Raw genomic sequence first — 14,975 nt, 5'->3', positions numbered from 1 at the left:
CTGTTTAGTTCTTTTCTGGGCAGCAAGCCTGGGAAGCAAGAACTAATAAAATGACAGCTCTGTGAGCCCTCGCCCTGGGTGGTGCCCTGTAACGAAGTGTGCGTACAAAACTTAAATTCCAATACAAAAAAAATCATGATCCCACTACAGGTGTGGCCATTGATGGAAATAATAATGAAGTCAAAGAAAGACATATCCAGCTTGTCAAGAAAAGAGGAAATGTCAAGGCTCTCGATGAAGAACTTTACAGTAAGTGGAAAACACACTGAGTAAGGCAATAAATTCAGCCTGGTCACTTTGAAATCTTTTATTCTAACAGCATTCAAGACTAAAAATGTTAACTTATCTGAGCACGGATAAATAGAAGGAGGGTTAAGCCCATGTTGTAAAACTGTGTTTCCCAGAATGTGGGATGGTTTATTTTAGGTGGTAGTACGTGGAGAATCTTTTTCTTAACAATTAGTACTTATGTATTTATTTTAATTTTTCTGGTAAATGATCCTGCTTTTCCATTTATAGTAGTGTTCTAGAATTTTCTTTTTAAAGTAAGTTTATTTCAGTGAAGTGAATTAGGTGACTGATAAGTACTAAGTACACAGCAGCAGGTCAGACAGACATCCGGGGGTGGGGCCTTGGTGGGCGATGGTGGGGTGTGCCTTGGGCGTAGCTGATATGTCTCCCTGTAATGATGCCACCTCACCATTACTGTACCCTGTCAATGCTTATTTAAAGTGAGGCAAACTGATTTCTCTTTCATCTAGAACAAGACAGCATGGACTTAAAGGTGGAGTTTGAGACCCACTTTGGCATTGCCCACACGCGCTGGGCCACCCATGGGGTCCCCAATGCTGTCAACAGCCATCCACAGCGCTCAGACAAAGGCAATGGTATGTAGTGCGGCCTTGTTCCCTGGTGCGGACAGTTGTGCCTGGCCCTGACCTGTGCCAGGTGGATCCACGCCCACTGCCAACTGGCTTCTCAGCTGGCCCTGTCTTCCCTGAAGATCCAAACTGGTGGCACTGGGCCTCAGCCTGGCCCCTGGGTGGTGCCAACCCCTTAGGCGTCTGCAGAAAAATGATGGCAACTCCTGTGAGTGCTGCTGGCCCTTGGGACCCAGGCTGAAAGGGACTTGGTGGTATGAGGGGTTGAAGACCTGGGCCCTGTTCCTCAACAAGGGACCCAAGTGTCCCTGCCCCTGAAGAGAGTGGTCCTGAGCCAGGGTAGGTGGCAGTGCTGATCTCGTTTAGCATCTGTGGCACCTGCTCCAGCCTGGGCCCCTGCAGGGAGGCCTCAGCAGCCAAGGGCTTGAGATTTGGAGAAGCAGAGGCTGCAGCTGGTGGCCCAAGAGCTCCTCCCAGCAGCAGAGCCCTCGACTCAGCTTGCTTTGCATTTGTAAAAAATGAGAATGGTTGTACATAGAAGTCCAGACTTCTGGCATCCCTTGACAGACAGGAAGGTACGGTAAGTGGGCTCTCAGGAAGGTACGGTAAGTGGGCTCTCATGCAGCAGGCCAAGGTCATGGAGCGGAGACCCAGCCACTGCTCAGGGCAGTCACGGGGGCACCAGGCACTCTTTAGTGGGCTGGGGGCCCACCAGTTCTCCCAATTTCTCCCTTGTGCCAGCTCCAGCTCATGGGCCCACCTGACTGCCTGGGCCCCCAGGACAGTTCTCCATGCCCTGGTTCTCTTAAATGACACCCCTACGCCCTTTCGTGGGAGAACCACTGGTAGGCCTGGGGCTCCCAATGGCAGCTCTCAGGGGCTTGTGGTCAGCCCCCAGGGGCATTAAGGTCTCCTGCAGTTGGATACGGTGAGTATGTGAGATGGAGAGAGGGCACAACTCCTGACTCATCCCAGGGCTCCAAGGGCAGGCAAGAGTCTAAGACATCATCTGGGCCTTCCAGTGGGTCCCCACTCTGGGTTGGGCCTGGTCCTGTCAGAAGCCCCCAATGACCCACACCTGGGCACCATGGGGAGGGTGTCTGGTGGAGAGAATGATCTCTGGAGTCATCTGGGATGCCCACCCAAGACACCCCATGGCATAGTGCAAGTTCTTGCCAAGCCCCACATTATAGCAGGGATCAGAGTCCTCAGAGTAGTAGTGGGTGCTTCTCAGCAGGCACTTAGCTAAATGCTGGACCAGCCTCACCACACTTAATCCTCCTGGAAGTCAGGCCACAGCAGAGCAGCACCTCCCTGCACAGCGTCCTTTGCCCCTATGGACAGTGGTTCCCCGAGGCAGTGTGCAGCCCTGGGTGGAGGGACAGCCACCCCAGAGAGCAGAGCCCAGGTGCTGCATCATCCTCCAAAGCACTCTGCAAGGTGCATCATCTGCCCGGATTGGAAGGGAAGGCTTCCTCTGGGGAATGAAAGGAGAGCCCCATGCGCCCTGCTCAGTAGAGCAGCTGGCGGTATCACAGAGGCCGGGCTACATGTGTGTCCACGTGGTCAGGCTCTCGGGTAGTCAGGTTTTTGGCTACAGACTGTTCCTTGGATCTGGTCCATTCCCTGAACCATAAGGTGTCCCACTACTCGGGTAGGCACCCTACACCCAGGAGGGAACAGCAGACCCTATAGTGGTGAGGACCCAGAAGTACATCCAGCCAAACCCGAGGCCACCGCAGAGGCCGGTCCCTGGAGCAGCAGCATCAGCTGGAGACACTGCTCCTAGACCATGTGCCCTGAGGTAGCACCACCCCAGCCACAGCCTCCTGCCCACCCGGGCTGTAAGGTGAACCCCCACGTCAGTGCAGATGATGGTTCTGTGTCCCTGAAGCAGGGAGGCTCCAAGGAGATCCTCCCACACCCAAACTTGGAAATGCCCGCCCTGACTCAAGATGAGTAATTGAAAAGAAAACAACGTGGGAAATAAAATATTCGTAAAATTTCTTTAGCAATTCATCAGTGAATGCTGAAGAGCATACTTTTAAGGAAGACTTATACCCAGCAACTACACTGCACAAGAAAATTATACAAAGAAGTTTTTGCAAAGAAAATGTGGATTCTAGGAAGCAAATTAATAATTAGAAGTTAAGACAATAGACTGAGATGAAAGAAAATGTGACAAGCTTCAGAAAATAATGTAAAGAAATAATGTCACTGTAGATAAGGAAAAAAATGGAGAAGGGGATGGATATAGAGGCAATTAATAGAGATCCAACAGGTGGATAACTGGTGTCCCCAAGAAGAGAGCCGAACAAATGAAACAGTAACAGATTTGTAGAGGTGCAGTGGAGTCCAGCTGTGGCTCGCACGCCTGCTGAAAACGGCTTTTCTTACTCAACCCTCTGAGTGTTTGTGTGACCTCACGAAAGTAAACAATAGGTTGTAAAAGAGAGAGACAGGAAATTATGGTAAAAATAAAGAAAAGGAATAAAGGAAAAGGTTTTAGAAGAGGAGAAATCTGTCCTGTACTGAAGAAGAGCTTGCATCAGAGATCCAAAGGTTCGCGGAAGTGCATGGGGTGTGGAAGTGCAGGGGAGAGGGGGTGGGAGAAGCAGCAGCAGGCAGACCTGCAAAGAGAAGTGCCCCTGGCCAATGTGGGTGAGCCTGGAGATGCCAGCACTTCTGGGGTTTTCCCCCTAAGAAAACCAGGATTTTATTATTTTTTTTATTTTTTTTTATTTTTTTTGGTGAGGAAGATTGGCCCTGAGCTAACATCTGCTGCCAGTCTCCCTCTATTTTGTATGTAGGATGCCGCCACAGCATGGCTCAATGAGCGGTATGTAGGTCCATGCCTGGGATCCAGACCTGCTAACCCCAGGCCTCCCAGGTCGCCGAAGCAGAGCGCGCAAGCTTAACCAGTATGCCATTGGGCCGGCCTCCCAGGATTTTTAAGTGAAAAGAAAATTTTAAACCCAGATCATTTTACAATACAGTGTAGGTCAAACAAAGCATGTGTGTGGACTGCTAGCCTATGACTTCTTTGAGCTTGAAGCCTGTTGGTAATGCCTGGAACCGTTTCTGGGTAACCAGGAGTTAATCATTCCCCGTTTGAAGCCTATTTGATGATATTGCAGACCACGGGTCAGAGCTCTGTGGTGGTCAGGTTGGTAGATGCTCTTTATCAAAAGAGAAATGTGTATTTCCTTGGGTTTAAATTGTAGTCATAGCAGACGTCCGTTCTAATTACTGTAAATGAAGTTTGCTTAACAGAAGTCCCTGTAGGAGCAGAGTTTGCAGAGTTTCAAGCTATTGATTTGTTTTCCTTCACATCTAACTTGAGCTTCACTTCTTCATAGCATTTCTCTCTTGACTAAACTTTTCTTCCAGAATTTGTTGTCATCCATAATGGGATCATCACAAATTACAAAGACCTGAGGAAATTTCTGGTAAGACACTTCCTCTGGTAACATGTAAGTCGAGTGGTATTTTCTTGGTCTTCCCCAGAAAATTTCCAACCACCTCATCTCCCTCCGGAAACAAAGGCAGATGCTGAGTGAGACCCACTCTTGGCCACATCACCACGTGGGACATACCTCCTCCCCCGCTCAGCCCCTCCCCAGATCTTGCTGGAGGAGATGGCAGGGCATTTGCAGTTACCTCAAGGGCCACTGCAGATTCACAGATCAAAAGAACATGAACTTCCTTTTATTAAAATATCTGTGCTAATAACATATCGCCTCATACCCCAAATGGAATGTGGAGTGGGAAGGCAGACGGCAAGTGTGTAAAGTATGAAAAGGTTGCAGTGTTGGTTGGGATGTGGGTGGATTTGACTCAACATATTTGATCATTCTGACTGCTGTTATTATGCAATGTCCAGATTAATGGCAAGGACAAGCTTCTGAGGCAGGATGATCTCAGGGAATACTGGAATGACTCAGCCATGTTGGGCTGTGTGATTCTGGCAAACATTTCTCATCCCCGCCCCGTTTTCCTTGTTCGAGCCTTAAGTCTTTGCGAGGGCAAATCATAAGGGAGGAGAGGGAGCTGGCCAGGCCGGCATTGCACAATGACAGTTATCTGACACTTGGTGTCCAACCAAATATTTCAGGAAAGCAAAGGCTACGAGTTTGAGTCAGAAACAGATACAGAGACCATCGCCAAGCTGATTAAATATGTGTTCGACAACAGAGAAACTGAGGACATTACATTTTCAACACTGGTCGAGAGAGTCATTCAGCAGTTGGTGAGTTACAAGTCCCACGTGTCTAAATCATCCCTTCATTCCCTCATTTTTCATAAGCATTTATTAGCCAAATTTGCGCAAAGTACCTGAGGATTAAAGATGGCTTGTCTACAGCGTCTAGCCTTAAAGTGTTATGTCCTTGTGGAATTGGGAGAAGTTCTGAGGTTTTGGTCAAATAGAAAGTGCCTTGCTTCATTTTAACACCTCTGAAATTGTGACCGGCCTTCTGATCTGCGGCTTCTTACGATGGCACGTTGCTTACGGGACCTTAGTCACGGTGGCTTACGTTGTCGTCTTGTCAGCTGAGTTGTGTGTGCTGTTAGTTCCATACCTGAGATGAATTTAGCTGATGTTGGAGACTTAGAAGTGTAGTCCATCCTCCTGTTTCAGTAAAGCAGTTATTCGTCACGGGGGCGAAATGCTCACACGTTTTTACTGAGTGGAGTTGGAGGAAGAGGCAGTAAAGACAGCAGGTGCAGACTCTTGAGAAGTTTGATTGCAGAGGAAGGGCGCAAGGAAATGGCCCAGAGATGGGAGAGGGTTGCAGTTCTGAGGGAGGATTGTGTTTCTGTGATAGGAGATATCAGATCACGTCTGTGTGCTGAAGGGAATGATCTGGGAGGGAAAGAGAAATTGGTGATGTCCTAGAGGACTGGACCCACAGAACAAAGTCACCTCGAAGGGGCACAAGCTGGGGGGATTGTCCAAGAGAGGCCTCTCCCTGGAGGAGGAGGTGGGGCAGAGCCAGGCCCCATGTGGCGCGGTGGGGGGCCGAGGAGAGGGCTCCAGACCTCCCAGAGCCCATCCTCCCGGGCATCAGGGCCATCAGTAGCTCCTCAGAGACAGCAGCCGCCCGGAGACAGTGTTCAGGGTGAGAATCTGGAATGTCTGGGGTCAGAGGCTGCTGTGGGTACAACACTGTGATTTAATATATGTCACCCTTCGGTGTTTTCAGAGTCTTTTTCAAAAAGTATGTCTACTGTTGAAACCCTTTGCTCTGTGACTTCCGTTTTTGGGGGTCCTAATTTAGAAGACATTTATAAATAAGAGTAATGTACAGTATAATGTACTGCGTAGTGCACAGTAAACGAATCTGGTTTTGCAACATGGTATTTCCTCTTTTCCATTTGTAACTTTAAATTTCAGAAATACCTCCCCAGTGATGGCACTTTTAAACTTCAGTGACTTCTCTTACCTGAAGCAACACAGGGCTCATTTTGGCTGAGAAAGGGAGGTGTTTTTCTATTCAGTTCTACTTCATTGTTGACAAAACCGGCACGGGAATGTCAGGCTCCTCAGGGTCTGCCTGAAGCCTCTTCATTTGGGGGGTTTGAAAGGCCCTTAGTGGCCTAGGGATGCTGCCTCTGGGTTTCTCTGGCAATGTGACTGAGCTGGCAAACTGGCTGTCACATGCTGGCTGCAGGGGACCTTGGGTCTGCCCAGGGTTCCAAACCTTGAGAGATTTCGCATAGAAATCTAGATTTATAGCTGGTTGTATGTACCCAAAGTCTACTAGGGACATGGTAAACTAGCACAGAATGGTCAGAACATAGGAGAGAGTTTTGCACCAAGATTTGAAATAGAAAGAGCATTCAGAGTCTTGAGTTTGGAGAACTAGATTCTATTTCTGGTTTGCACAAACCAGCAAGCTGAGGCACAGAGGGCAAATGACAGTCATCACCATAGAAATAGTGACAATAACAATAATGACAGCTCATGCTTCTGTGGTGTTCTCCATGTGGCAGGCACTGTTCTGAGCACTTAAAATGCAGTAGTTCACAGAAGCCATGCAAGGTGGGACTGTTCTTGTTTCCTTTCACCACGAGGCACAAAGAAGGCTGTAGTGATTGCCCAGTTACAAGGTGGAGCCAGGATTTGAACGCGGGCTCTAACGTGTGTTGAGCTGAGCCCACATCATAGATTAGCCTCTCTAATCCTCCCAGTTGCTCCCGGAGTCGGTACTGTCCCTAAGGCCCAGCACCGGACCCCAGCCCCAGTTCTCATTTCCTGAGGTTCTGACTGCGCCAGTCCACCCAGTTCATCACAGAGCTGGGACTCATCCCTTGTGGGCCTGGGCACGGGTGGTTCATGTTGCTCACAATGAAATCCACAAGTTCTGGTCTTCGGTCCTTCAGTGTGGTACAGTCTCTCTCACTCCCCCTCCTGACATCACCCTGCCCAGTTGTCCTACCTTCAGTGCCCTCTGGAGTGACCCCAGGACTGCCCTCAGTGAAGAGGGCCAGGGGAGAACTGTCTGGGGCAGTGGCTGGCTCAACCAGCACAAGTTGTTCCTCACTCTTCTCTCCTGTATTTTCAGGAAGGCGCATTCGCGTTGGTCTTTAAGAGCATTCACTACCCCGGAGAAGCTGTTGCCACAAGGTGAGGCAAAACGCATTGACATTTCCAATAACACATAAATAAAATAAAATCACTTTGCTTGAGGCACAAGGGAGGGGTAGGGCCTCTGGCAAACTGGAAGATACTCACTCTATCTAAGGGACAGCTGTGGCTTAGCCACAGAGAATGTACCCCACCATCTCTGTGACGGGAGCTTCTGATTTTTTTTTTTCTTTTTTTAAATTTAGTCAACTAGCCCTTAATGATAGTCAGGCAAGAATAGCTTTATTAAATACTGAAATGTCTTTGTGTGTGTGTGTGTGTGTGTGTGTGTGTGTGTGAGGAAGATCAGCCCTGAGCTAACATCCATGCTAATCCTCCTCTTTTTGCTGAGGGAGACCGGCTCTGAGCTAACATCTATTGCCAATCCTCCTCCTTTTTCTCCCCAAAGCCCCAGTAGATAGTTGTATGTCATAGTTGCACATCCTTCTAGTTGCTGTATGTGGGACGCGGCCTCAGCATGGCCGGAGAAGCGGTGCGTCGGTGCGCCCCCGGGATCCGAACCCGGGCCGCCAGTAGCGGAGCGCACACACTTAACCGCTATGCCGCGGGGCCTGCCCCGGAGCTTCTGATTTTTTTAAAGGGAAATTAGAAAGTTGGCTTTTTATTTGAAATCCCCAGATTTTTAGAAGTTGACAACAAATTCAAATTAAAAATAAAATTGTATAGCAAGGGCAAAATCCAGGTTTCAGGTCACTTTCAGAGACTGTCTTTATAAAAGAATGCAAAATTATTAACATGAAACTAGGAATAAGATGAACGTTGATTTGAATCCAGTACAGAAGAGGCCTTTAAGGACAAGAGCTCCAGCTTCATCACTTCCGTGTAGGGTGTCGCAGGGATCAACTGAGAGGACCGCTGTCCATCTGTTAGAGTCCCTGTGGCCCCCAGCACCGTGTGGATTCACAAAAGTGGCCATATTAGTGCTGTCCTATTATTTTATATTCAGATGGGTGGATTATCCACCCATCCGTCCATCCATCTGTCCACTCATCCATCCACACATCTGTGCATCAGTCCATTTACCTAATATATGTTGAGCACTTACTATGTGCTGGGCCCTGGGAATCTAGTGACACCCGACTTGATCCTACCCTTAAGGACTGGACAGTTGTGCAGGAGGACAGAGCAGGGCAGAGGATGGTGATGCCCTGCAGTGGAGGCTGGGGAGTAATGCACTGGGGGGCCTGAGCTGGAGTAGGTGTCAGCCTGAGGGAGGCAGGCAGAGGGACCAGCATGAGCAAAGGCAAGGGGGCCAGAGCAAGCGTGGCATTTTAGGGACCTGCAGTTAGGCCAGGATGGCGGTGGTGGGGGCACTGGTGGGACTTGAAGCTCTTGCAGTCTCAGTGTGTGCTTACTGACACCTGCTCTGTGCCAGACATGGGGGACAGCAATGAACAAGATCCCATGGACACTGCGCTACAACATCAAGAGCTGGTGGAGAGTGGGGACGTGGGCAGAGGGCCAGCTCTGCAGGGCCTAGGGTGCCGTGTGGGCTGCAGGCTTCTTTCTCAAGGCACTGGGGAGCCATCGAGAATGCACCTCTGGCCCTGGAAGACTGAGCCAGAGATGACAAGGCTGTCCCTTGCAGACTGTCACAGTATCTAGGCAGGAAATGATATGAATGTATTATGATTTGATTTTTTCTAGGACAGGAACCAATTTACCATTTGGAATTTAATTTCTTCCAATCATAGAATTATAAAATACCAGTTGGTCCCTATCAAATTTAGAAACCCCTTTTAAAATCTGATATTGCTGTTTCAAATGAATGCAGAAGAAGGCAATATGAAGAAACAGTAAAGCTTTATTTTTCTAAATTGTCTATAACTGGTGGTTCTGTAACCTCCAGGACAATCTTTGGGATGTCGGGGAGCATTATATGTCACAAAGTCTGGAGAAGCCACAGGGCTCAATGGACAACAATAAATTTGGGGGAGATGTTTGCCAAGAAAATTAGATATTACAGTGCTTTCTCACTGTCATTGTTATAAAGACTGTTGAAGCTGGTTCCCCATGGGCCCCGGGATTATGCTCTGATTTGCTTTAGATATGATCAAAGATTGTCCCAAATAGTCAGAGTGTTCACAGCTCCTTCTTCAAAGCTGTAGACTTTGTCCCCTACTTTGAGAAGTCAGAAGTGGGGTCCAAACAGGTCAACTACTGGAAAACAAGATCTTTTATTGTTGAAGAAATATTTAGGGCCTGTATGGAGTCAGGTTAACAGACCAAATGGAAATATGTGGGCTGGATTCAGGCTGGTTTAACCAGTAGGTCATTAGTTCATTGATCTAAGTTGGTAAGAAACTGTTTTAGGTAAAGTATTACCTCATTGTATTCTAATTAATGTGTTTGACACAGCGCTCCTAAATTGTCTTATTAGAACATTCTCAATATTTTCTTCTTATTAGTGAGCTAGCATAGAGGGGAGAAAAGGCACGCACTCTTTAGTAACTGTCGAAATGTTACTGTCTGGGTTCTGGCTAAAATCACAGGTCTAGGTGAGTTACAAAAGTGAACTGCTCGTTAAGCTGCACACCCATTGTGAATTTGATTTGCGTGCTGTAATTTATAGAATGAGCAAAGAATCAGGTTTTAGAGGCAGGACGCCACTAAAATCATATGGAATAATACCGTCAACACATTAGCTGCAGAAGTTGTGAACCACGAAGCGCTTTTTACTGAAGATTGCCTCCTGGCACAGGTGGCTGAACTAGGGGCTCTGGGAGAGGAGACCTGAGTTAGGGGCTCTCACTCCCATCAGCTGCAGGAATTCCCCAAGGCTTTGCCTTGTGAAAATCGCTGTTGCCTTTGTGATAGAGTCTGCCATGTGCAGGCTGAAGATTTGAAACTTCACCCACAGGGTGTCACTCAGGCAGACAAAACCACCCTTGAAAGTGCCTTCAGTGGCCCACAAAGTCAGGTAGACCCAAGCCAGTCACTTTAATGCCCCCAAAGCTGGAGAACAACTGAGCTAGGTGAAAGGGGGCAAAGAGAACCTCTAGGCAGATCCTGGGCATCAAGGTCCCCCGCTTTAGAGATATGCAGCACCTGGAGGCCAAGTGGGGACCAGAGTGCTCCTCTGCTGCTGGGGCCTCCCAGTGATTCAGCCTCTGTCATCTAAGGTGTGGGGATTCACTGGGCAGGTGGGTGACGCCATGAAAGTGAGCTGGGATTCTTGTGCTAGCCTGTTGGTCCCTGCTCCAAGCCTTGGGAGCATCTTCCTGTGGCCCAGGAGGCCATCCTGTGGGACCTCAACAGGACACTTTGCCCCGGGGAAAGGGCTAGATGTGGGGACCCCTCCTCAGTGTTCAGAGGACATTCGGCCCCACCCAGGGTGTCAAGGCTATGGGTAACTCAATTCCCTTTTGTCCCTATAGGAGAGGCAGCCCCCTGCTCATTGGAGTGCGGAGCAAATACAAACTCTCCACAGAACAGATCCCCGTCTTGTATCGGACGCGTAAGTTTCCTGAGGACTTGAACAGGGCAGTGCTGCTTTGGTGCAGGCAGCTCCCCTGGAAGGCAGGAGGCCCTTACTCTGCTGGGGCCAGCCTGCACATGGCTCCAGGGCAAAAAGGTTTTCACACAACTGAGACTTGGCTCCATATTTTCAAAAGCTTTTTATTATGGATATTTTCAAACAGATACACAAGTCGAGGGAAGAGGCATGCGGCTCCGTTATATAAAGCACCCTATAAAGCACCCATGCCTGATCTGAGCGCTGATTTGGTTTATTTTGCTTGCAGCCATTTAAATGCTCTTGCAGCAGTACTGTGTTATTTGGGGATCTTTTACACGATTTGGCTGACACAACCAAAGCTAAAAATTGCAGATTGCTCCCACACATATTCAAAAAGGAAATTGGCTCCTTGCTGCATATTATTCAAACAAAATAGTTTAACAGGATTTGCAATCCTTTCCTTCCTTTGCCAGGCAATATTGGGAATGTGAAGAATATCTGTACAACAAGGATGACGAGGCTGGACAGCTCGGCCTGCCTCCACGCTGTGGGGGATAAAGCAGTGGAATTCTTCTTTGCTTCTGACGCAAGGTAGCTACACCTGGTTTCCTTTCTTTCCTGGGATTATGTACTCAAGAATGACTAGCTAAACACTGCCATTTCTTACTTACCCCCATTTGAGCTGTTTTCTCACGGCTCAGTGAGGGGTGGGGGTGATGGCAGATTTCAGCCCTCTGTGGCCCTCCTCCAGGAATCCTTGTATCGTGAGCACCTGTGTGGCTGTCGTCGGCAGCCGTGGTGGCCAAAGGCCAGGTCCACTGACCAACACAACGTTTTGGGCCTGCACAGAATAATTGAATTAGTTGCCAACACTTTAAAATTGGGCAACTTCACGTAAAAATCTGGATTTCTAGCTTCTCTGGAAAACCAGCAGATCTGGGCATACTGGGTTGTGCTCCCTCCTGCCTCCTTTAGATGGGGCAGGTGTCTCCAGACCTTTGGTTCTTCCCGCACCCTGCCTGCCTTTGCCTCACTCTGACCATTTGTAAAAGAGCCAAGATTTAGTGTTTTGGTCCAATTGATTCCAAAATCCATGTTCTCATCAACACACAAAACAATAATTCTGAAATTTAAGTAGGCTTCGTACCATTTTAGTACAAAAATGTATACACACAGTCAGAAAAGACCAAAACACTTTCCTGCTAGTTTAAATAGAAAACTGCCATAAACACCACCATGACTTCCTCCATCCATATCTTTGTCATGCCTCTTTCCCACCAGCTCTTGTAGGGGCCTGCTGTGAAGCAGGGAGGACACCAGGTGAGGTCTCCTGGGCACCTGGAGTAGCAGGAACCTGGATCCCAGGCTGTAAGGCCTGTCCCAGCCCACAGCCCACAGCCCACATTGCCCTTCACACTGATAGGAAAGGGCGGCATTTCCCAAACTGTTCCCTACAGCACCATTTCAATGAGAAACTAATATGATTTTAATGATTCTAAGATGCACAGTCATTTTATAGATTTTAGCATCTGTAAGTGGCATCTTGCAATTATAATTTGCTACAGTTTTTGTTTCTTAGAAGTGTATAAAATAATAGTGATCTTAAGATCAATATTCCCTTATATTCAATGAAATACAGTAGATATTTCTCAAAAAAAGAAAGGCACGAATGCCTGAAAGGAGATGAAATAATTATTTGTCGGCAATAGGATTATTTAAGTTCCAACTGAAAGCCATTAGAACTAATACTAGTGGCTGGTCAGAGAATAAAGGTGTGGAAATGCGACATCCCAGCAGTAGCCCCTGAGCTGAACTGGTGGGGACCACATCCACCTCATTCCCTCTGGTGTCTCCTCATGTGACTGGCACAGCAGGCTCTCAGCAAACCTTTGTTGAACGAAAAAGTAATCTATTTACCACAGCTTAAAAAAATGTTTTAATTCCTTAAAATAAATTTTAATAAAAATAGTCCAGAACATGTTTGCAGAAGACTACAAGAGTTTATCATGAGAAACAAAAAGAAATTTGAATAAAGGGAGAGATTTCACATTCACATTAAGTAGGAAGACTTAATATTATTTTTTAAAATAATTTAATAATTAAAAATTATTTTTTAAAGATATTGACTCTTCTTAAATTAATCTGTAAATTCAATGCTATAATTAAAATCCTCAAGATTCTTTTGTTTGTTTAGGTTTTTGGAACTTAAAAAAGTGATTCTACAATGTATAGTGTATAGACAAGAAAGCCAGTACATATTGAAAAATAAGAAGGATGATTCTGGGTGACCCTCCCAGAAAGGAAGGCACCCTGCAGAGCGCTCGTGACAACAGTAGCAGCCTGTGCTGTGCACTCACGGCGGGACACTGTGCTGAGGGCTTCGCAGGACGATCCCATTTGATGACCATAATAAACCTCTGGTGAAGGAAGGCACAGCGATCATCTCCCGATTCACAGATGAGGAAGCGAAGACAGGGTTCAGAGGGACCATGTCTTTGTTGCCCAAGGGCACAGGGCTAGTAGGAGGCAGAGATGAGGACTCCACCTCGGGTCTGTCTAACTCCTGGGCCAGTAGTCTTAATGACTAGATTATACTACCATCCATTGTGTAAATAAAAAAATAATAATTATATTTAAACATACAGATATACATGCACACATGAATACAAACACTAATATATTAAGCACTGTCTGGAGGGCAACACAACATAAGCAGGGTTTCTCTCTTGGAGATGGGATCTGGCCATCTTCTTCCTCTTGTTATTCTGTTTTCCACTTTTTGAACAATCAGTGTATATTGTTTAAAGTATTTTTTTCCAGTGCAGTGGCTTTCCATCCTTCTTTATCTTTCTCCTCTAGGATCTATCTGGAGACACCTCTCTTAGAGCCATAGAACTTGATCATTTCTCTCGGACTTTGCATCAGGAGGTTTTTTTTTTTTTAAATTGTGGTAACATTGGTTTATAACATTGTATAAATTTCAGGTGTACATCATTATACTTCTGTTTCTGCATAGATTACATCATGTTCTCATGTTCACCACCCAAATACTAATTACAATCCATCACCACACACATGTGCATAATTATCCATTTTGCTCTCCTCCCTCCCCTCTTCCCCTCTGGTAACCACCAATCCAATCGCTGTCTCTATGTGTTTGTTTGTTGTTGTTGTTGTCTTTTTATGAGTGAGATCATACGGTATTTGACCTTCTCCCTCTGACTTATTTCGCTTAGCATAATACCCTCAATGTCCATCCATATTGTCACAAATGGCTGGATTTCATCGTTTCTTATGGCTGAGTAGTATTCCATTGTGTATATATACCACATCTTTATCCATTCGTCCCTTGATGAGCACTTAGGTTGCTTCCAAGTCTTGGCTATTGTGAATAATGCTACAATGAACACAGGGGTGCATGTATCTTTACGCCACAGGGGTGCATGTATCTTTACACATTCGTGTTTTCATGTTCTTTAGATAAATGCCCAGCAGTGGAATAGCTGGATTGTATGGTAGTTCTATCCTTAATTTTTTGAGGAATTTCCATACCGCCTTCCATAGTGGCTGCACCAGTTTGCACTCCCACCAGCAGTATATGAGAGTTCCCTCCTCTCCACATCCTCTCCAACACTTGTTGTTTCCTGTCTTGTTAATTATAGCCATTCTGACGGGCGTGAGGTGATATTTCATTGTAGTTTTGATTTGCATTTCCCTGATAGTTAATGATGTTGAATATCTTTTCATGTGCCTGTTGGCCATCTGTATATCTTTTTTGGAGAAATGTCTGTTCACATCTTTTGCCCATTGTTTAATTGGGTTATTAGTTTTTTGGTTGTTGAGATGTATGAGTTCTTTATATATTTTGGAGGCATCAGGAGTTTTAAATGCTCATTTTTCTGCACGGGACACGTGTGGGTGTGGCACTTGGTAGAAGGAGGGTTTTTTTCTCCCATGGCCCTTCAAGCATCACTTCATGGTTTTCACT

At 46.7% G+C, this 14,975-nt stretch overlaps 1 protein-coding gene across 1 annotated transcript in view; it reads left to right on the top strand.

The window, feature by feature from the left end:
* Positions 1 to 14,975, top strand: part of GFPT2 (glutamine-fructose-6-phosphate transaminase 2) — a 43,695-nt gene that overhangs the window by 13,767 nt on the left and 14,953 nt on the right. The window contains exons 3-9 of the mRNA XM_058548216.1: positions 151 to 249; positions 762 to 887; positions 4,272 to 4,330; positions 4,996 to 5,130; positions 7,448 to 7,509; positions 10,908 to 10,987; positions 11,461 to 11,578. Coding sequence (XP_058404199.1) covers positions 151 to 249; positions 762 to 887; positions 4,272 to 4,330; positions 4,996 to 5,130; positions 7,448 to 7,509; positions 10,908 to 10,987; positions 11,461 to 11,578 — 679 coding nt within the window. The remainder of the gene's footprint in view (positions 1 to 150; positions 250 to 761; positions 888 to 4,271; positions 4,331 to 4,995; positions 5,131 to 7,447; positions 7,510 to 10,907; positions 10,988 to 11,460; positions 11,579 to 14,975) is intronic.

This window comes from Diceros bicornis, chromosome 1 (assembly GCF_020826845.1).
Source record: "Diceros bicornis minor isolate mBicDic1 chromosome 1, mDicBic1.mat.cur, whole genome shotgun sequence".
NCBI lineage: Eukaryota > Metazoa > Chordata > Mammalia > Perissodactyla > Rhinocerotidae > Diceros > Diceros bicornis.
Note: the sequence above shows the minus strand (reverse complement) of the source record. Positions and strands in the feature narration are given on the sequence as shown.